We start from the raw sequence: 23388 nt of genomic DNA on the forward strand, positions 1-23388 counted from the left end.
CTTACAGTATTGTATTAGTCTCCTTTTGCTCCTGTAACAAATTACCACAAATCTATGACCTAAAACAACACAAGTTTATTGTCTTACAGTTCTGGCGGTCAGAAGTTCAAAGCATTTCACTGGGCTAAAGTCAAGTTGTCAGTAGCACTGGTTCCTTTGGATACTCGGGGAGAATCTGTTTCCTTGCCTTTTCCAGCTTCTAGAAGCTGCCTGATTCCTTGGCTTGTGGCCCCTTCCTCTGTCTTCTGAATCAGCAGCATGGTGTCTTCACATGTCTTTGTTTCCATCACTCCATGGTCTTCATGCTAACTCTGACCCTCGTGACAAGGATTCTTGTGATTACATTGGGCCCACCTGGATAATCGCTCCATCTCAATATCCTTAATCACATCTGCAAAGTCCCTTTTGCTATGTATAGTAAATCCTCACAGGTTTTGAGGACCAAACGTGGACATCTTTGGGGACCATTATTCTATCTACCACAGGTGTGAACACACATGATGTTTTCGAGGCAAATTGTCTTTTTGAGAATGGAAACGATCCAGACCACTACGCTGGTGATTCCAGAGCAGGGGTCAGCAAAACTTTTCTGTAAATGGCCAGATAGTACATATTTTAGGCTTTGCAAGCCATACAGTCTGTCCCAACTCCTCAACTCCGTCATTGTAACACAAAAGCAGGCAAAAATAATACAGAAATAAGTGAGCATGACTGTGTTGCAACAAAACTTTTATTTACAAAAACAGACAGCAGGCCAGATTTGGCCCTTCAGCCATACACTGCTCTAGGTCTGGCTAAAACAGGAGGATTCTGGTCAACCATTAACACTGAAGTCAAGTATGCAGAAAAACTAGACCTTTTGATGAAGGAAAATGAAAAGCTAGCCAAAAGGTAATTGGCTTCCAGATTGGAACTAATAACTGTATGAGCCAGGCAAGTATTTATGGGACTAGGAGCTATCTTCATGATGCCAGAATGCAGATCCTCACAAACCAGATCACACTTTCCCAGCAGATTGGTACCCACTAACTGGAGAGCCAGCAGCGAGGGTGTTAGCACCAGGTGTGGGGAGAGACATCCATGTCCAGAGGTAAACCAGTGGACAACTCGACAGTCTCTGGATGGATACCAACAAAGTCATTTCTTAGAGAGGAATGGGTGGCTATGGGCTTAAGCAGCACGTAAATGTCCCAGATTGCTCCTCTGGTAGAGCCTGTCATTCACAGTGGAAGCCAAGGAACAGGACAAGTGGATCTGAAATCAGTGACAGTAATCTGGCAGAATAGCCAGATAGCTGTCATGGTGAGAACGAAGGGGACTATCCAACAGATTACCAATATGGGACCAAGGCCTTGATTGTTAGAGTTGAAGAAAGGAGCTCTGTATTAGCCCATTTTTGAAATTCAGTAAGAACCAAACTAGTCTTAAGTAATTTTTCTTTCCTTCCTGAAACTCTATGCCCATTTTACCTAATAGAACTGCTGCTTTTTTTCCTACTTCTCTAAGGAGTTGCTTTTTACACTGTAATAGTTAAATTCTACAGTGTAATTACTTGCACTCTCCAATTACTTGAAGTAAAAAGGAATACTATGAAAATGGAGTGCTTCTTACAGCCATCCTTGTATACATTTTTACAATCTTTTATTTAGTATCTTCAAACTATGTGAAGCTTTTTTAAAAACAGTTTAGTGTCAAGGCCGGCTTGCTGCTGTGGTGGTAGGTTTGCGCCCTCCACTTGGGTGGCCCGGGGTTTGCTGCTTCAGATCCTGGATGTGGACCAGAACGCTGCTCATGGAGCCATGATGTGGCAGCATCCCACACAGAGGAGCTAGAAGGGCTCACAACTAGGATATACACCTATGTACTGGGGCTTTGGGGAGGAAAAAAAAAAGGAAGACTGTCAACAGATGTTAGCTCAGGACCAATCTTCCTCACCAAAATAAAACAAAACAGTTTAGTGTCTATGTGGAAGACTAAATCCATACTTATAATTGAATATAGTCTTTGCTAACTGAATCTCTTTCAGCACTTTAGAAATTAAATGTCAATGTTTGTACAATATTGTTTGCTAATTTTTAAATAAAATCATGGTCTGTGTGCGTCTGTGATTGAATGTATTCTCAGCTTATTACCTAAAAGGGACAAATTTCTTCAGAGGGTGTTTCTAAAGGGACTTATACAAAACTAGCCTGCAAAAAAATTGACATTTGATAGGTACATTTATTCTTCCAGTCTGTGCCAGTGTATCAATGTGGAGTTTCTTTGTTTTCTTCAAACCTATCACTGCATTCTTGGCATACAATTTTCCCATTTTATTTTTTTATAAATATTCTTTGAACATTAAAAAAAATGTGAGTACCTGCTATATTCTAGCCACTGGAGATATAAAAATGAGTAAGCAGTTCCTGTTTTCAACAGGCTCACAGCTGAGAGAGGGAGACCTACACAGAAAGTTAGCCAACAAAGTGATAAATCCAGTAATACTAAGTTAGATGTGCTGGGGAGTATTTTTATTTGTAAACAATAGTCCCCAACTCTGGTAAAGTTAAGCAGAGAGGAAGTTCTCAAATGATAGTAGGTAGTTCCCCGACACTCTGAGAGGGTAAGAAAGCCAGACTGGCGTCCTTGAAGTCAGGAGTGATGCTCTACCACACCACAATATCCGTGGGCCCTGCTGCTAGAACCAGCACCACTGCTCCCTCTGGACAATAGCTGTGACCGTCACCACTGTTGTCACCCCTGCCAGAACAGATTTCCCTGCTGCTTTGTGTCACCAGCGACTGAATAAAAATCTGGTGCTAGTGTAAGTATCCGATGAATGGAACCTAGTCACATGGCTGCATCCTGGTCTCCCACCGAGAATCTTAAGGTGGGGAAATCCCCAACATAGAACTAAGGTTCAGACACTGAGTTTCCCCAAAGACTGAAAATGCACTACATCACGGAAGCTACCTCGGGGGTCTGAGAGGAGAGGGAGTCAGGAGAAGACAAGCTTGTAGTGGAGTCCTAATAGTCGGAGGTAGCCAGGGTATTCCAAGCAGAGGGGAAGAGGCAAGCACAAGGCCAGAACCAGAAGGTGCTGTGTGTGTGTGAATCTCAAAGCATGTTCATGTTGCTGGAGCTTAACGTGAGATATGGGAGTTAGAAGAAATGAGGTCGGACCAGATCTTGGGGAGCTTTGTTATTCATACTAAGGAATCGTGACTTTCCTCTGGAGTGCCAGTGAATGAAGGGCTCAAGCAGAAGAGTAACCCGGTCAGTTTTGCACACTTGATCACACCGGCAGCCGCGGGTGGATACATTTGAGAAAATCCTGGAAGCAGGGATTCCTGTGCCACTAGTACAGGTTAGATGTGATGAGAACCTGAATGATGGGAAAAGTCTTTTATTTTGAGTGGAGGGAGTAGAAGATTCTGTTAAAGGAGGGTGAGTTGAGTGTGAGCAGGCTGAAGGATATCCAGGAGGTAATAGCCATAGGCAGCTGAATATATGAATCTCAAAACTGAAGGAGAGGGAGGGGCTAGAAATGAGAATCATATGGGTAGAAGTTGAAACCAGAAGAATGCAGGAAATCAATTATGGAGAAAACAGAGAAACTATGGGGTGAATGTGAAGGACCAAGACAGGAACATCTTACTGCTTCAAGGACAGACAAGGGGAAATTCAGGAAGGACAGTGGGAAAAGCAACCATGTCATCAGTGGTCTCTAAGTGGGGTTGGGTCACCCGGAGCCCGGGCCAACAAAAGATCTGCAGTGGGAGGAGCCACCACCAACGTTTTGGATGCAGGCTGGTTCTGGTTCCACCACCTTCACTGGACGTCTTAGTCATCACTACTGAGAAAAGAATGAAGCTTCCCTTCTCTTCATCTGCATCCACAGCAGTAGGTAAATCAAAAACCCCTCTCATTATAGAAAAAAGAAGAAATCATTGGGCCAAATCAGGAAATTGGTTTCTGGTCCTGGCTCTGCCAGAAACACTCATGTTTTGACTTTGGATATCATATATCCTTTCTCAGACTGGTGCTTATCTGAAAAATGAGAGACTTTAACTGGATTATCCCCAAGGGCTTTACCAGTTGGGTTAGTCAGGAGACAGAAACCATAGGTTATTTTAACAGAGAATAATATAAAGAATTGTGAAGTAGGCATTGAAGAAAGGGCCAAAGGAAAACAAGTATCAGGGAGCTAGCAAGTGCAAGAAGCAACCATCGCCGTGAGGGCCGTGAGAACAAAGGACAGAGGTTGGTATTGCTAAAATTTAGGAGGGGGTGCCTTAGAGCTGAAACCCAGACTTCTCAAGGGGGCGCTGCTCAGCTGGTGCTGGTTCTCTGAGGGGCACAATGACACTGGTTCTGGGAGGCCTGGAGAAAGTGCGAAATGAACTCAGTGCTGCTACTTGGATAAACTGCTGCCACAGAGAAACATCGCTAGAGTGATGCTGATGGGAACAGAGCAAACAGGAGGAAACAAGTCTCTTCCTCAGCCAGGCTTGCAGCTGTTTATCCCCTTCCTTTGGGAAGTTTAAGTCTCTGAGCATCTCACTCAACCAATAGCTAAAATGATGAATAAAGAAAAATCTTTTATAATTGCATCACTGAAATGCAAGAGGAATATGCTGAACCCAAAATAATGTGACACAAAAAACCATGCAGGTAAAGAAGCGTCAAAGCTTAGGATGACTTCTGAAACATGGAGACCTTGACCTTTGTTGACAATACAGGATGCCGAAGCAAGAGATGAAGCCAAGGCCTGCCTAGATGGAGACCCTAACAGGAGACCCTTTGATAAACCTGGGCCTGACTGGGCTATCCCTGCAGTACCCAGGTAATTGAGGAATAAACCCCCCAATGCAGAAGGAGTCAACAGGGCAACATGTCTATCTCCAACCTGATGCTAGGGCAAGGGGACGAATCTCCCTTGAGAATTTGTAAACCACGAGTTGGCTCTTGTGCAGGACTGTGGGCTGAAGTCACACTAACTGTAGGGTTCGAAACCCCTTAGTAGAGAATTTAATTCAAATTGGCAATGCCTGCAGGTGACAGGCAGAAGCTTTCACAATTCAACTTAGGAGAGCTCAGGTTCAACTTGTCCATAGATAAAATGCTAAGGAGAGTGAGCAGCTTACAGTAAAAATTCCAAAGGCATACAAGGAAACAAAGCACCATGAACAAGTAGCAGCAGAATCCTCATAGCGAAACCAAAACTGTAACCAGGGAACCATACATTAAAATCTCAATGAGATACCAACTCATACTTAGCAGATTGACCAAAATGTTTTAAATTGGCATTACCAGATTGGCATTACCTAGTATATGCATGTAAACCTGTACGTATCCCCTATTCCGACGTTTATATCCTAAAGCAACTCATACGTATATCTCAGGAGTTATAAACCAGAATGTTCACAGCAGTATTGTTCATAATAGGGAAAAAACCCTCTAGAAATAATCCTACTGCTGACCAACATGAAAATGGATACACTGGTGTATTCACACACTGCCAGACTCCAGAGCAGTGAGAATGAACTGACATCACTACGTGCATCAACATGGATGAGTGTCAAAAAATAGTAATGAACAAAAATCATAGAAGAATCCATGCAGTGAGTCAGGCCATTTACGTAACTTTAAAAATGTACACATTGTTTAAGGATACATACAAAGTGGTAAAACTAAAATGAGAAGCAAGGAGATATGATCAGGAAATTCAGGGTAGTGGTTCTCTCTTGGGGGGTGGGTAGCAAGGGGGTCTGATCAAACTGGGATCCTCAGGGGGTCCGATGTAGCTGGTTATACTCCTTCCCTAACCCGGGTAGTGGGTACGTGGGTGTTCGCTGATGATCCTTCTTTAAAATGTATATTTTACACACACTTCTGTGTGTATGATATACTCCACAAAAAAGTAAAATTAAATGACGAATGATCCTTCTAGTCCTTCTCTAACCCATGGGACCTGCTGTCAGAATGAGGTGCTGTTCGTATGTTCAATTCCAGCTTCTTTGGCCATAAGATAAAAGGGGCCGGAGTTTTTCAGCAGTTCTTCAGGGCTGCCATACTCTACAATCCTCCCGTTATCTAGGACCATTATCCTGAAACACGGAAGAAAGAAAGGTCTTAGACAGCAGCATCTCAAATCTTGGCATTTATAAGAAAAACCAGGTCTACTTAGTATACATAGTATATTCACTCATCCAAGGCTACAAAGCAGGGAGAATGAATGAACCGTGGCTGTCTGCATCAACACGGGTGGATTTCAGACGTAATGTTGAACAAGAGAATCAAGTAGGAGGAGAACATATGCAGTCTGAGTTTATTTACATAAGTGCTTTCTTTTTTTCAAAGACACATTATTTAAGGGAGCCTATCCTTTCTAAATGGTTTCTAAGATTATTGATGTTACCCTCATTTTGACTGTAATATAGCAGGGTTGGAAGGAACAGAAAGCTGCTGTTTACGGGGGCAGCAGCTGAGACCCAGCTTAGTTGGGAAGGTCTGTGGTCAACACCTGCTGCTCATGGCTTGGGCCTCCACCTCCCCATACTCGGTTAATAGTTACAGTTTCCAATTTACCCTCAAGACAGTTCCCTTAAGCCTGTTGGCTTTCATTAGCTTAATGTATAATTTTGGGCAAATTACTTGAAATCTCTAGGCCTTCATTTCTTCATCAGTAAAATGATGGTGGTTAAACCTTCTGCTGTAAGATATCTCATGGCTGATGCTATTACTGTTGACCAAGGGTTAGGCCTTGTCCATCAAGCTCTGCCACCACCCTCCACTTACTTGTCACTGTCCATGATGGTGTGCAGCCTGTGGGCAATGGTGATGGCCGTGCAGTGGGAGAACTCATTTTGGATGGTCGTCTGGATGAGTTGATCTGTCTCTAGATCCACGGCAGCAGTGGCCTCATCCATGATCAGAATCTTGGATTTCCGAAGCAGAGCCCTGGCCAGGCACAGTAGCTGCCTCTGCCCTGTGCTGCAGCCAATGGAAGAAAGCAAGCATTAGCCCCTAAGGACCAAGGAATAACCCGGGCTGCGGGTGGGGGGAGTCAGTTTTCATGTTCCAGATCAGACTCTCAAACCCCACTCCTAAATTCCACCAGAATGCTTCAGCTTCATCCAATACCTGTTCATTGTTGCCATGGGCAGTGTTTTCCAAACTTTCCCAATTAATTAGACGACCTACCACAGGTACTTAATTTAAACATTTGTATTTCTGGGCCCCACCCTACTCACTCAGAATAGGGAGGAGCCTAGGAACATGTATTTTTAATAGGCACTCCAGGCAATTTTCACGTTTAACAAGTTTGGAAAACACTAGCCCAGAAATAGTGCTTTGCATTTGGCTATAGTGATATCCCAGCACATGAACAACAATTCCAAAATAAAATGGATGCCACCAATTTCATGTCAGCAGTATTTGACTTGACACCGTTAATATAGGGTGACACCGCACCAGAATGCCCCAGTGGCATTTCTCAGTGGCCTTAGCAAATCTATCCATTATTTTAATGTGTAATTCTAGACTCAAGGCTAATTATTTGTTCAAGGACTTCTGCTTTGATTAGAAAGAGTTATCTAATGAACACGATGTCTTGGTGTGAGATGCAATGTACGTGGAATTCGAATAAGCTTGTTAAATGCAAATCGCTTTAATTTGCTAAAAGCCAGTAATGAAGGCTGGACCTCTTACTTGTATAAAGAAGCTTTGGGAAATGATGTGGAGGAAATATTCAGGAATTCACTAATTACTCTTTCCTGCTGTGGCCATTAAGGAACATATTAAACAGGGGGTAGCCAGACTAAAGTTCTGTAATTCTCTGTAAGAAAATTTCTGCAGGAGATGAGAAGTCACCCAAGATGAACTTCTGGTTTTTCTCTGTAATATAAGAGGGGAGACACAGCAAAACTATTTACTTAACTTGTACCAAACTCCTGCCTGGTTCAGCTGGGCCTCACAGTAACAGGCTGCGGCTGAGGCACCAGTTGGGCTCTCAGCTGCTGACTCTCTCTCCAAGCTGACTGATCTCCAGTCTCTGACAGCTCATCAGATTAAGCTTCAACACCCCAAACCAGGTCTGAAATCAAGGCATCAGGAATGCCATTTAAGTGTCTCCACTTGTGGACAGAGAAGGAGGGTGTGACTTTTGTTCTTACAAACCAGAAGTGTTAAGGCCCCCGTCACATCCTGCCAGAGGATCCCACGTGGCCCCACATGTCTGCAGCATTTTACTGCACAGCATTTACTTGCACAAGGTCTCTCTTCTCCATTATGCAGTAAGTGCTAGGAGGTCTGGGTTGTGTCCATGTCATCTCTCTTTGTATCTCCAGTGCCTGGCATATAGTAAGTGCTCAATACATGTTTGATGACTGAATGTTTGGTCTTTTCCACAGGCCTAAAGACCTACTTAACTTTTGCTACTGCCTAGATCTGTTGCTGAGGGAAAACAAACATGATGGTGTTCTATATTGAGGCTTACAAGTGTTCCTCAGGGCTACCCACTGAAGAATCACCTGGGCCCCTGATTCAAATGGTCTGGAGTGCAGCCTGGGCATTGGGATTTTTTTTTTAAATTTCCTAAGTGATTCTAGGTGTGGCCTAGTTAAGAATCAGTACTCTAGGTAGTGTTTCTCAAGCTGTAATATGCACACAAATCACCTGGGAATCTTGCTGAACTGCAGATTCTGATTAGTAGGTCTAGAGCCTGTGATTCTGCATTTCTAACAAGCTCCCAGGTGAAGCCAGAGCTGCTGGCCCATTAGTTGAGCTACTGAGCCTCCTTTCTTTTCTGAGCGTCATCTGCTAACGGTCCATGCTCTACCCCCCACTCTGAAGGCACCTGGGACTCAAGCAAGAACTACTCCTGAGCAGCAGGCTTTGGCTGACGGCTGACTTCACCATCTGGAGGGAGAAACCTGGTTGTCATAGGCAAAATGCCAGGTCAACTTATTAACCGAGAGGCAGACACATAGGGAAGGCCGGAAGTGTGAAGTGTCGACATACATAGACGAGCTTTGGAAAGGTAAAAGGAACTGTGAAGCCAAGAGAGTCTTTGTGCTGATTTAAGGTGTTTCAGGAGCCCCAGGCCTCTGAGGACACGCCGTCCCCACTGTCCGCATGCCCCTTAGACCAGTGCTGCTCAAACTAGGATGCCCATCACAACCCCCTGGGGATCCTCTGGAACTTCCGTATCCAGTCTGCACCTCATACCAATTGAATCAGACTCTCTGGGCTTGGACTAGGCATCGGGATTGTTTTCATCCTGGTAGCAGTCCACAGCTGAGTTGAGAATCTCCACGCTGGCAGGATGTGTAAGCTCACATTGTGTCATGTCTCGTGAGGGTGCCTTTACTAACAAAGGTTTTCAAGAGTTTTGATGCACATTCACATCTACTTTATCATGTCATCTTCACAACGGGCTCATTTTACACATTAGGAATTAGACCTAGAGAGTGAAAATTCTTTTTTTTTTTTTTTGCAGAAGATTAGCCCTGAGCTAACATCTGCCACCAATCCTCCTCTTTTTGCTGAGGAAGACTGGCCCTGAGCTAACATCCATGCCCATCTTCCATCTACTTTATGTGTGGGACACCTGCCACAGCATGGCTTGACAAGCGGTGTCATGTCTGTACCCGGGATCCGAACCGGCAAACCTGGGCTGCTAAAGTGGAACGTGTGCACTTAACTGCTGTGCCACCAGGCTGGCCCCTGGAGAGTGAAAATTCTATAATGCCAGGTACCACCTGTAGCACAAGGAACAAAGGAGTGGCTCCCCCTTACCTCCTCTCACTGCCTGTGGGGAAAGTGGATTATGAAACATTACCTGAGGTTGTCACCAGCTTCTGCCACTTCATAAGACAGCCCAAGTGGCAGGCCAGCCACAAAGGATTTGAGGTGAGCCAGCTCCAGGGCCTTCCAAACCTCCTCATCTGAGTAGTTGTTGAAAGGGTCTAGATTCATCCTCAGGGTCCCAGAGAACAGGATGGGATCCTGCAAGACGAGGGACAAGGGGGCTACTGGGGCTAATGACAGGAAAGGGACTAGCAGTTCTTTGTGGCCAGGAGAAAGCAGGTAGGACTGGCCTGAGATAGAAAGCCGGTTAGTGGTCAAGTTTTTGTAAGGCTTCCCCATTGAAGGCTTAGAGTGGCTGCCAGCCGGGGAGCCAAGCACAGGATGAAGAGTTTTTGGCTTTTTTGTTTTTCATTCTGAGATTCATTTATGGATTTCCAAATTTGCCTCGGCATCTCTTAAGAAGCTGAGAGGCATGTCCCACAACCCCAAATATGGTGTAGAGGTGGAGAGATCAGTGGCAGGCAGAAGGGATAGTACAGTCGCAAGAGAAGAATTTATTAAGCTTTTGAAGAGGCTGAAGAAAAGAGTATATCAAACTGAGCAAATGTCAGACAAACCAAAACCATCGGCAGAGACTTGGCTGCAGCTAGCAATGGTTCTAATGAGGACCCACACACCACCCTGAGAGTGGAGGGGCCTCCGGGGCAGTCCTTGTTTGGTAGGTTCTGGAGAGGAAGCCAAAGGGAAGCCTTTCTTGCTGATGCACTAAGCTTTCTGCTTGCTGGCAGAAACCTGCAGCAAATTCCCTCCCCTATCTTTTAACCATATCAAATGGGGAGTATAAAGCTTAATGGTTTCAAGCTTCAGTGGCAAAACTGCTAACGCTGATTGCAAAGGTCTTGAGAACCCTGATGGTCTACAGAAATGCTAACTAATCATCTGCTCTATTTGACTTCTGTTGTGTTGCTGCCACCTACTGGTTAGACACTGGCAGTCACACAGGCATATTACAAAAAGCTGCAAAACTTATTCTTGTAAGTTCTGGAAACAATGTGTCTTAAGGAACTAGCTTAGGTATCCTGGGTGGACTACAGAAATGAGACTGCTAATTGAATATACATCAAGAAGCACATGCACATTTCCTGCAAAACAGGCTGTCCTCTGCTGCGTGTGAGAGAGTAAGTTCTACAGCTCACCTGGGGGATAATGGTCAGTTTCTCTCGGAGGTCGTGGAGCCCAATGGAAGCAATATCTACCCCGTCAATGATGATCTGGCCACCTGCAGCCTCTAGGATTCTGAAGAGGCTGTTTGTCAGGGATGACTTCCCAGCTCCCGTCCTGCCCACCACACCGATCTGTAAATACAGTTCCTTTGCACGTTAGTTCACCAGGTAATTCTTGGGGGAAAAAATGTAGCCTGGGACATTCATAACCACACAGGTGGAAAGAGACAGTGGTTGGCTACTTCATCTCTAAGATGTGAAACTGATTTGGTAAGAAAAAATTGCCCAAATGTCAGAAAAAGATGACCTTCCCATCCTACCTCCTAAATAGTCACTTGCTGAGAACTGCAGTGACACATCAGCAGCTGTTGTTGTTATAATTATTACTGGAAATCATAGATTTTTTAAAACCCTTGTTTAGAAGTGAGGAGAAGTGATTAGGAACGGACCTGCCATTAGCTGAGAACCAGACCCGGACCTGGACCTCGGCAGCTTTACCTACACTTGTTTGGGTCCCACATTAGACCCACATCCTCAGAGGGCAAGAACACCATAGGAGGGTGCAGAACTTTGCAGACGAGAAGGAGAACCAGGCCATTCTCTCTGCAGGGACAACCTCCACACTGCTCTTCTCAGCAGTTCCTTCCCCAGGCCTGGTGCTTCCTAACTTCCTCTCCACATGCCCTGGCCCTTACAGGAAAGGAGCCACCATCAGCCACAGAAGAGGATGCCACAGGGAGGCAGGGAAGGACTGAGCAGGAAGCCCTACAGCCCCACCAAGTCTGTTTGAGCTCTTGATATCCTGCCCTCTGGTGGTGGCCCTGTGTCCCTACACCTCCCAGGGCGGAGAAAGTGCCCTGACCCTCTCCTGCTTCCCTAATAATGAAAGCCCAGAGTCCAGCTGCTCCCCACCTCTGTGTCCAACTGTGCTCCGATCACAAGGACTCATATCCAGGCCTTTCTTCAGCTCCACCTACCTTCTCCGTGCTCTTAATGTCACAAGTGATCCCTTTCAGTACCAGATCCAGCTCAGGCCGGTACCGCACTTCGTAGTTGCTAAACTGGATCTCCCCTTTGCTAGGCCAACCTGCCGGAGGCTTCTTATCAGTCACCCAGGGTGCCTGGCAAGGAGACAGGAGAAGAAGTGCTTCACATGGTGGCAACTCACTGAACAGTCCCCATGGGACTCCTGTCACAGAAGAAGGGCAACAATGTCCCAGCCACCTGTGGGCATCTGCATTGAATAGACTGAAATAGACTTTCAGAAGGTTCTTACCTTATCCAATTAAAGAAACGCTATCCCACAAGGTTGCTCTATGGATCTCCAGAATGAAGCCACCATTTAACCTGGCACATTCCAAGCCCTGACTTCCACCAAACCACTTCCTAGTCTAAGTTTCAAGAAATTGGGTCCTTTGACTTCGAGCAAGGGGAACATGAGGAGAACCTTTATGATCCCATGTGCATCCTCTAGACAAAGTGAAGATGTTCTCTTGAAGGAGTCACATAGTTTGCTTTTTTTGCCTTGCCCCTGGGTTCCTCTAATTCCTCCTTACCTCATTTTCCACATTTATATACTCATCTATTCGCTCAACAGCCACAATGTTGGTCTCTGTTTCTGATGTCATCCTCACCAGCCAGTTCAGGGTTTGTGTGATCTACAGAATAACCAGAAGACTAAAGATCATCTCAGGCTCAGAAACCAACTCAACCAATCAAACCACAAGTCAATCCAGTGCCTATTTTGTACCTAGCGCTATGCTGAGCTCCACAAGCAAGCAAGGAAAAGTATAAGTGACAATCCTCACCTCTTTGGGGGAGGAAATGAGACTAGTGCACTGAATGGCTGGAGAACAATTAAGTGTTCAACTGTGTGCTGCTAAACATGAAAGGCGATATGAGCTTGGAGTGGCCTGGGGCTAAAGCTGTGGTTGGAGAGGTGGGAGTTGGTGGAGTGGGGCCAGAACTTGGCTCTCCTGCCTGTAAGCCTAGTGTCTGTGGAGAAGATATGGGGTGGCATTCTTCAAATGGGAAAAGCATAAGAAAAGACACAGCGTAGGAGAAGGCCTTCCAAAAAGCTGCCTCCTCTCTCTGCTCTCAATTAACAACAGCTTGATTGAGAACCCAGCCCTCAAGGTAGGACATCCACATGAACCCTTGTCCTCCTTTATCCCAATGAACTCCAGATACCTTCCTGCCATTACAAAAATACAGTCATGCATCACTTAACAATGGGGATATGTTCTGAGAAATGTGTCATTAAGTGATTTCGTCATTGTGTGAACATCATAGAGTATACTCACACAAACCCAGATGATATAGCCTACTACACACCTACACTATATGGTACTAATCTTATGGGACCACCATCATCTATGTGGTCCGTCATTGACCAAAACACTGCTATGTAGCAGGTGACTGTACATCTAAGTAGCAGTAAGAAGGTTGTCATGATCTGGGCCAGTCTAGAATCTGGGGAATCCGTGGATTACTCTGATGCAAGCTTCTTTCAGGCAAAGACTTGGACCTGGCACATAGGCACAGGGAATTTTTGTTGAGCACATGGCAGTTACAGAGACGGTGAGCATAGGATCGTGGGCACTATGACTAACCACTTTATGTAGGTTGAACCTTATGTAGTTGTTGATATTTGAATGTTTTTGTTTTGGTTCAATCTAGTAATTCTCCAACTCTTTGCCCCATCTGTCCCAGGTTAATAAACCTAGAAGTGAGGGGATGAAGGGCCAGTGGCACAGGGAACCCATTGACTCTGGTGAACAACAGAATCCTTTAGGGTGCCTCACCATGATTGCCTTCAGCCTTATTAACTCCTACTGAAGACAGCACCTTATAGAGCTTGCTGATAGTTATGTAAATCTCCAATATATTAGTTTGAAAGATACCATGAAGGATGGTCAAACGACTCATTATGTGAGTGTGATTTATTAAACATTTACTGTAGTGCCAGCCCGTGTCTTAGGTGCTAGGAAATAATGTCCAACATTAATCCCCTAGTCATGCTGGGGATGCATTATATAGTTTTATTGGACTCTATGTTGTTTATTAGAGTTAGCTCCAATTATTCTGTGATCTAAGAAAAAGAAACATAAGAGAAGTTATTTGTTCACAAGACCTTTTGGTTTCTGATATAATGGAAAAGAAACTCATTTATTCTCTCTTTTGACTAGAATCAAGCAAAGAGGCAAAGAGACAGGGAACTATTAGGTTGAATCATATGAAATTGCTTTCTTAACTCCCAAGGACAACAAAATTTATGTCCATTTTTCCAGATGACGCTGGTACCTACTTAGAAAGGGTAAGGAGTGTGTCCATGGTTGTACAATTAGTAAGAGAGGGAGCCAGGGTTTGAACCTCAGTTTCCCCTCATCCCTTTGGATCTAGAAAGAATCAAGAGCATGGACTCCATGGCATACTCTAGATTCATTTTAGGAATAAGTGCATTAATGTAACCAAACTCCCAATCTTCAGACTCACATTGAGTGCATTGGACAGAACAAAGCCCACAGTGTCCCCGGTTAGGGTATCTCTATAAACAACCATCAGCAAGGCTGAAAAGAAGACGATCAGGTTCCCAATCAGCTCCAGACGAACTGCAAGCCACCTGCAGGGCAACAGAATCAGAGAGAGAGAGGTGTCACTGATCTCCATTTGCTTATCTTAATCAGCAACCTCAGTGTTCATAGAACATTCTCAGAGGGCTTGAGTTGGTATGGCTGTGCTCTTAGGAGGTGCCTCAAATTACCACATGTTCCTAAAATCTCGGATTGAATTTTTTGGAAAATAAATTGCATTTTAAAGGTACTAGAGGAGTTTGCTAAACCAAGAGAATCCTATGGTGCAATGTCTCCCAAACTTGCCAAATCAAAGGAATCATCTGGGGCAATTCTTAAAAATGCGCAAATTCATGCAAAAAATTCCTAGACTCTTCCCCAGGAGATTCTGATTCAAAGGGACTAGAACTGGGTTCAGGAACCTGCATTTCTAACAAACATTCCAAGTGATTTCTTTTGACTAAGCAGGGGAAGCAATGCCATAGAGAACCCAAATGTAAGGGTAGAAAGTAAGCACCACCGTAAGGTTCAGTGCACCCTGTCTGATGTCATGATTTTAAAAAGGTGGAGAACCTAGAAGTTAGGGGAAATTAGGTATGAGTTGATCACAGGGAGATATATCGGGGCTTCCTAGAGAACTGAATGATTTATAGAAAGACATAGTTTATAAAAATTGACTTTCCCAAATAAAATGCATTCAGATGTTTGCATCAACAATTCTAGCATGTATACAAACAGATATGAAACATATTTTACAACGGACATACAATAGGATTTACTTATATGCCTGTTCCCTTCTTGGAAAGTGCCTAAGAAATAAAATATCTTTACGATCAAATTTCTGATCTCTCCACATTCCAAATAACACTGAGCATCATGAGCCTACCCTTAACACCTTAAGACAATGTGGAGGCCACTAAAGACTTTCCCTTCCTGAAAAAGACCTTCCTTCTTAGAGGACATACCACTTCTTGCCAGGGTCCAATGATGCTGGAGAAATGAAGAATGCTCATCCTACTCAGGGATTCACCTTACAGGATGTGAACTTTCCATTTCTGTCATCATTGGTTTTACCTAAAAATTCCCAACTCTTTTCCCTCCAACCTCTGCTCTATCACCACCCTACGAAGAGTGTCCTGCCTATAGAGAATCTCATGTCCACTCTCGGGGAAGCAGAGAATGTCCACTTCACCCGGCACTTGTTTAGTACCTGGGTTACAAAATGCTGACAGATGTCATTTAACTTCCACCATAACCTTGTGAAATAGTTGTGTTCTAGCAATTGTGAAAACAAAGAAAATGAGACTTTCCTTAGAGAGGTCAAGACAATTTACTCAGCACAGTAAATGGCAGAGCAGGCACTGGGACCCAGTCTCTGACTCCAAAGCTCATGCATTCTTCTCTTACATACATGACGAGCGTGTTTGGCCAGAGTGATTTTCACATCATTGTCATGCCTGCCTTCCTATAGCTAACGTCAAACATGCAGAATCCCAAAGCACAAATTTGGGTAAATATCCAGGAGCAGCCTCACCTGTTGGCAGTAACCCAGGAAAGGACACATTTCTGGTTGGTGTCAATCCCCACTTCACTGTGTTTTAGAAATCGGTGCTGGTGCTCAAAGGCGCGGATGACAGACAAACCTGACACAGTCTCACTGAAGTGAGAGTATATTGGGGACCTGGTGACAGAGTCCAGACGTCTCAGCTGGCGGGACGTAGCCACATAAAATATCTGGTCCCCAAAAGTAAAGAGTCTGTTAGTAACACAATCGTCTCACACATGCCGTACCTCCTCCTTTGTGGCCATGACCCAACGTTCTTCACCTCGATGGCCACAGACCACATCTGTGGGCTGTGGAGACAGAAGCCTCCAGTCCCACTTCTGGCTAAAGGAATGATGAGAGAGGAAGAGGATGGTGGGAATATCTGGGGTTGGTGGGGAACAGAGGAGGATGAAAGTGAGGAGACTATACCACAGCCTTAGAGGTTTGAATTTCCAAACCATTTGAGGAGCTTGGTCAGCCTGATCCATATTCTCCCCAAGAATCTCCATATACTGTCCAAATGACAGTTTTTGTTGTAGTTAGAAAAATGGCCTCCAAAGGATTTTGTAAATGCAGCTGGGACCCCAGGTGTGTGAAAAGTGGAGATGGGCAGGAAATGGCCAGAGAAAAGTATGCTGAGGTTTGGATAAAAATTAAATAGAGTCCGGTAAGTTACCAAAACTGTGCCACGATGGTGTGTGAAGGTAAAGATAGTTCTGGAGGTGTGTGAAATGTTGAAGGTCTAAGAACCAGACCTGGATGTAATAGAGAGTGCAGGCCAACTTTCTGAGACATGAGGCCTGAAGGGTGAGGTTCAGTGGAATGGGTTAGTGGTGCTAATAGATTCTGTGAGGATTTGGTGAAACCAGGGAAGAGCTGGGCATTTGAGAGTTGGAGTTCAAAATGTTATACCTGGAAGTTTCCTCAAATATCCTGCTTCTTATTTGTTGGTTTGTTATTAACAGTCAAAAGGCTGTTACCGAGAGGACAGTGAACCTGAGGAACTCAACACAAACACCAGGGGGTGTCACCTTACCACAGGCCATAAGCCTGCCTTGATTGTAAAGTCTTCAGAATTGTTTTCCCAAGGTGAACAGTTCATCCTAAAGGTAACTGGTGGGACAAGAGTTCTCTCCACAGCTTCCCTGCCCTCATTAATTTATACTACAAGCATGGAGTCCCTTCACTTGCTCCAGTTTTTCTGTGAAGCTTGGCTCTCAAGCTACCTGTTCCCTCGAGAGTACATTGGAATTGAGCCTAAGCCATCCACAGACAATCCAGTGAAACTAGAACTGCCATGAAGTGAAAAGAGATCTAACTCCTGCCAGAGATGTCTCCAAGCAAATAAGACTAAGTCAACCCACAAAGCGGCCACAGCACAACTCTTCTAGCAGCAACCAATGACCTAACCATTGTGAGGGGTCTTACAGAGCTTCAAGACTTTGTCCAGAGCCAACGTTAAATTAGTCTTGGATCCAAACATAAATGTGCCCCACTTAAGCTTATCAGGGGCAACTGTTAATGTGAGATTTGCTGTGAACCACACACTAATTGGTGCTGACACTTCAACTTCAGACTGTGGCCTGTGGGCTCCTCAGTATATTAATGTATGATTAAATGACAAAGATGCTGGAGAGGAGCAAGTACTAGCAATAAGCAAAAGGGAAGATTTTCAGGAAGGAGCCAGGGCTTTTATAAGTGGAGAGGAAAGGAGACCTAGCCATTTCCAAACCTACCTGAACAGCCACATAAACGATGCCAAGAGGAATAATGATGACAACGAAGATTGGAGTGGCCATGCAGATCATGACAAGGACGCTGATTATCCCCAGGAAGCATAAAATCCAGCTGCGCAAGGACATGGGGAGGGTGTCATCCACTGTGGAAATATCCTAGGAACACATAATTAGGAGAGGTGGTGTACTCATGAATTCCTACGACATTTTACATATTCCCAATTCCAGGAGGGAATTTGTTTAATTCTGGGTTCCCAGTGACTCCTTCATTTAATTGTTTCCTGATATTCATTTGCAATGGACTGCTCTGTTCACCCCAATAACCAATCTCATTTCTGTAGTTTCTTCATCTTTCTAAATCTCTCTAAACAGATATGGCATTCATCCTTTACCTTTTTTAATAGACTTGGCAAAGGTTTTCACTCTTCTCAGTGAAATTCTCATTTGTCAAATTTATTAAACCATTCATAACCACTGCAAGCTAATAGAGCCTTACAGGTAAGTCCTCCTACAAAGGAGCCAATTCAATTATTCTAACTTTACACAGGTCCTAATTCCTTTGGGTACCTAGAACAGAACCTGGCACAAAACAAGCATTCAATAAACATTTGTTTGGAGGCTCCAGTCAACAAGCTCTGTCACCCATCCTTGACTGAAGAACCATCCCCCACCTGGGAGGTTGTTGCCTCTAATAAGCGTAGACCATCAAGGGGAGAGGGAGGTGGAGATTGAATGTGATCCCTGCCTGGCCAGTGTTCTAACCAAGGAACCCAGAGGTGACGGACAGGTCTTACTGCCATACTGCCTTCATGTCATGTTGAATAAAGGACTAAATGAGCAAATGAATAGATAGATGGATGGTTTAGTACACCCAGGAAGCCTGGCTTATATTTTGGGTTCCCTTGCCTATATTTCTTAGATTATGTCAATTCTAGGATTAGTACTACGTGAATACCAAGGTGAGTTCCAATTATCTCTGGAATGTCCCAAACTAGGTAAGGGATAATTGTTTCCCAAGAGAGCCCTGAAGAGTGGATGACTCCTGAGTCTAATGTACTCTTTCCAAAGTCACATCAGAATGCAAAAAACTGTATTAAGAAATCCTCACCAGCTATCAATTATATACAAATTACTTTTGATCCTTACCTGGCACAGATTCTCCATATTTCTTTCCTACACTCCCTCCATCATCTCCTCTTAAGAGCTCAGCCATCAGTTCTAGAGAACCCTAGATCAAACTGTCCTTTATAGGCCTGAGCCACCTCCCCCACAACACTCACTATTTAATTAATGACAGTTTCCTTTTTCACGCAAAAGCAGTTAGCTAAATATGACTGTTGCTTATGCAACTCAGAGTAAGATCTCTGTGTTCTCTTTTTCAGAAGATTAATTATATATATCACCACATCAGAAAGGAGTGTGCAATCTCTGCAAAATTCCTGTGAGAACTCTCCTCATGCAAAATTGCGTGCTTTTTTAGGCTTTATTAAAGAGGAGATGGGGGCTGGCCCAGTGGCGCAGCGGTTAAGTTTGCACATTCCGCTTCTCTGGGGCTCAGGCTTCGCTGGTTCAGATCCCAAGTGAGGACATGGCACCGCTTGGCAAAAGCCATGCTGTGGTAGGCATCCCACGTATAAAGTAGAGAAAGATGGGCATGGAGGTTAGCTCAGGGCCAGTCTTCCTCAGCAAAAAGAGGAGGATTGGTAGTAGTTAGCTCAGGGCTAATCTTCCTCAAAAAAAAAAAGAGGAGAGAGCCCCTTGAAGTTGTTTCCAATAACATCATGCCCACTATTTTTGTCCCAGAGGAAGGTGATAAATGGGGATAAGTCTCTTGCCCACTTTTGAAGCAGTCACTGTGTCCCCAGAGCCTGGCTGTGGGCTGTGAGCTAGCCTTTCTGTGTCTGCTCCAAGACCAAAACAAATAAGGGTCCAGAGATACTCAGTCATTTTTAAAAATGTGCTCCCTCCTCTACAAACAGAGGACTGAAAACTGTACTGATGATAGTTGAATACTACTCCAAATTGCCCAGTTTCTTCCTTTGTTCCTGAAATTTCCATCTCAAATGCATTAAGAATCAGTGAATTCGGTCTGGCCCCATGGCAGAGAGCCATCTATGATCTTAACATTTATTGAGCATCCCAATGCCTAGCACAGTCCTTGGCTCATAGAAGGTACTCAATAAATGTGGTTGAATGAATGAATGAATGATTGCTAAGGGTTCTAGGATCTGCAGCAGATGGAGACTATGTTTTAGAACCTCATTAAAATCACAGATGGCTCTCTTCCATAATCCAGACCTAATTTACTTATTCTTAAAGCATCGAAGATGGAAGTTTGAGGAATGGAGGCAGAGACTATGCAAAGGGTTATCCTGCTATCCCTTTTATTCACTGTCACAGCCAGTGATAGTGCTTTTACTTGTGTTTTTCCCACTGCAGAATAATCCTTCTCATCCTGCTTCTACTGCCACCCACCCACCCCTATCCCCACCATCTCCCTGGCTAACTTCTATGACTTAATTCAAGTCTCACCTTTTCTGACATTTCCCACCATTAGTCACCCAGACTGAGCTAGTCCCTCTTTTCTCTGTCACTCTTTTGTATTCCCAGAACACCATTGTACACATCATTGTTATTGGTTTTACCATATTCTAGCATCATCCTTTATTTCCTTGGCTGTCTCCCTCACTAGATAGTGAGCTACTTAAAGGGCCAGAGCTGTTCATCCCTTTATCCCCAGGATCCTCAGGACCTCACACAAGGTACTCAAAAAACATTTGAATGCTGAGTGGACGAAAGAACTAGAACTGCACAAAGTTGCCTAGGGGGCCATGAGAATACTTTCCCTGTGAGAAATAGAAAGATCTTCAGCATATAAATACATCTTACAGCCCTTGTGATACTTACGCCAGCAAACCTGTTCACAATCCGGCCTATGGGTGTTGTGTCAAAAAAACTCATGGGTGCTCGAAGGATATTGTTCAGCAGTTGCTTGTGAAGGATGTTTGATGCATGGGTGGTACCATAGACAGTCCAGATATTTGCTATTAACACAAATACACCTAGAAATGGAAACAGTTTAGTCAGCACCATGCACAGAGATCCCTGAAGACTTGTGCCAAGGGCACAATGGCAAATTTTTTCTTGAGTCCAGGCAAAGTTCATGGACCAGACAGACTTTGTAAGAGATGGCTGTCATAGCCATCAGACATACCTTGTGCTAATCCCAGAGCTCCATAGACGCCAACTCTCAAGTCCCTCTGAGAGGCTGGATAGTTGGTGGCATTGAAGTTTTTAGAGTCATTGGTCCAAGCACTGAGCCAGAGGTTGGATCCAACAAAAGCCACAGAATTTAATATATAGGCCAAGATGATGAAGGCTATTGAACACCATCCTATTGCTCCAAGGTATTTCAGGTAGATGGAGAATTTCACCTGCAAAACCCCCACCTCAACATTAGTAGAATTCTTAATGGCTTTTGGTGAGGAATTACCTAGAATACCAATCACAATGGGGAGTGAAGTCCCCTGGAAACGTGGATAGCAGATAGCAAAATCTGGTAGTCTATGGTCACCATTTTGGCACTGCACCAGGATAATAATCAATGCTAAAATACAATGCAGGGTAAATAACCATCAGATTATTAATAAGCTTCTAGAAGATATAAAAGTGGGACAGATGGGATTATACTGCAGACCTTGGAATTTGTTTTATTAATTTGGATTTAAATTATCTGAAATTTAAGACCTTGGCTTTAAGTTTTATTAATTTGAATTGTGTGCTCTGAGATTGATATATTAGCGTTCTCTGGCTCCCAGAATTGCATCCCAAAGCAGTTTTGTTGTTTTCTCTACATATCAGAATGGAATCACTCAGCGGTATGAAGATATTCACAGGAAACATGTCATTCTTCATGGAACTACAATTTGAGAGAAAGCCCAGAGCCTCCACTAACATTTCAATGGTGAATTTAAAGATTTGCAAAGCACGTACAACAAATTCCTCCTGTAGGTATGCATTCAAGTTCTCAAACTTTAAAATGTTCAGATCCCAAGCCTTATCTCACTTCTAATGGTGCTTTTTATTGTGGTGCTCACCTTTCCAGTTTGTATGAATTCCTTCTTAATTAGTTTTTGTCCTTTCACTACTTCTTCCTCTTCCTTCATGTTATTCATATTCCGAGTCTTCAAGGAGTTTTTTAGGGACTTCAGATGCCTGCTACTGGACCTAGAACTGAGAGATTGAGAGGCAGAAAGCTTTCCTGAGCATGTAGATGCATCCTGAGGTGCTTTCTACAAGTAAATGTCACACTCATTCCACTTGCATCAAAGAGAATTTTGGAGCAGATGGCCATGGGGAAACACACCACTCCAACCCTCCTCCCCATACAAGGAAACAAAGGAAGAGCTGGGAGTGTCCATGGTGTACACTCCCTCAGGAAAAGCCCACAGAGAAAAAAAGAGAATGATCAAGTGGAAATACGGAAGTGATGAGGGCTGCTAGCTGAATAGGTGACCAACCTGCGGCTAAGTGTTCGACGAAGGCTGTTTTCTCTTTTTGTGGTCAAGGAGGCCACTTCCTCAGGGATTTCCTCCACAGTGGGCATCAGCCCATAGTCATCTTCTTCTTCACTGTCCTCATTGACTAGGAGACACAACAAAAGTTAGGGAGATGGCACAGAGCTCTCACAGCCCTGTGAACAAGGAGAAGTCTTTTCTGATCTTGCTGGCCTCAGCAAGAGATCTCAGATGTACACACAGGCTGGAATCTTCTACTCCAGAAATACTACTTAATAGTACATCTCATTGAGAAATACCAGAATAAAGGAGAAATAAGGTAAAATTCCACTGAAAGAGAAAATGGTCAAAAAGGAGAAAAATATTCCCAGAAGCTTCTAGGTTCCTTTAGAGCAGGAAAGAACTTTTAAGGGTTATACTGTACAAATAGAAGACTCATAATTCCCAGAACTGATTACAGAGGTGAGTGTAAACTAAAAATTCTCTTCTTGAAATTCAGATAATTTGACAAACTTTTATGAATTTAAAGCATTTTAAAAACATACCCTGAAAATAAAATAAAATAAAATGTAAAACATAGCCTGGGCATCAGTGGGAATGGTAGAGTTAGGACCTCTGGAAATTGGTACCTCCATAAAAGCAATGAGAATACTGGCAAAAAATTGTTAAAATCAACTTTTTCATTACTCTGAAATAAACCAAAGCCTTGCAACAATCCAAGAAGCATTGATTTAAGGAAAATGGCTAAATCTCAGTAAGAACAGTAAGCTTTATGATAATTTAATTTACCTTATTCCCATCCCACTCTCCTCTGATCTGCTGGAGCCTAGAAAACCAACAACCTCACAATCATGGTAACCACAAAACCCAGCAGCTTAGCAGCTGCTGGAGGGAACAGAGTGGGTTTGGAACTCCCCCAAAAGCCTCATCCCTGGAAAATTGTCATTATCTGACCCGTCTGGCAGTTCCCTGGAAAACCTCATTCCTAGGGCTTGTCTTTAT

General features: G+C 43.9%; 1 protein-coding gene and 1 pseudogene across 2 annotated transcripts in view; one reads left to right on the forward strand and one right to left on the reverse strand.

Moving 5' to 3' along the window:
- The first annotated feature begins 530 nt into the window (after positions 1-530).
- Positions 531-1400, forward strand: LOC123290248 (calponin-3 pseudogene; annotated as a pseudogene).
- Positions 713-23388, reverse strand: part of ABCC2 (ATP binding cassette subfamily C member 2) — a 62405-nt gene continuing 39729 nt past the window's right edge. The window contains exons 21-33 of one of the 2 annotated variants that reach the window (XM_044752702.2): positions 22390-22513; positions 21967-22102; positions 21084-21303; positions 20777-20931; positions 17870-18025; positions 16122-16321; positions 14511-14637; positions 12572-12673; positions 11993-12136; positions 10989-11147; positions 9824-9990; positions 6781-6975; positions 713-6089 (exon numbers count right to left, since the gene is read on the reverse strand). In XM_044752702.2, the coding sequence (XP_044608637.2) occupies positions 5960-6089; positions 6781-6975; positions 9824-9990; positions 10989-11147; positions 11993-12136; positions 12572-12673; positions 14511-14637; positions 16122-16321; positions 17870-18025; positions 20777-20931; positions 21084-21303; positions 21967-22102; positions 22390-22513 (2015 nt within the window). In that variant the 3' untranslated portion in view covers positions 713-5959. The remainder of the gene's footprint in view (positions 6090-6780; positions 6976-9823; positions 9991-10988; positions 11148-11992; positions 12137-12571; positions 12674-14510; positions 14638-16121; positions 16322-17869; positions 18026-20776; positions 20932-21083; positions 21304-21966; positions 22103-22389; positions 22514-23388) is intronic. The other variant, XM_070485410.1, reaches the window with a different exon arrangement.

Source organism: Equus asinus, chromosome 2 (assembly GCF_041296235.1).
Source record: "Equus asinus isolate D_3611 breed Donkey chromosome 2, EquAss-T2T_v2, whole genome shotgun sequence".
Lineage (NCBI taxonomy): Eukaryota > Metazoa > Chordata > Mammalia > Perissodactyla > Equidae > Equus > Equus asinus.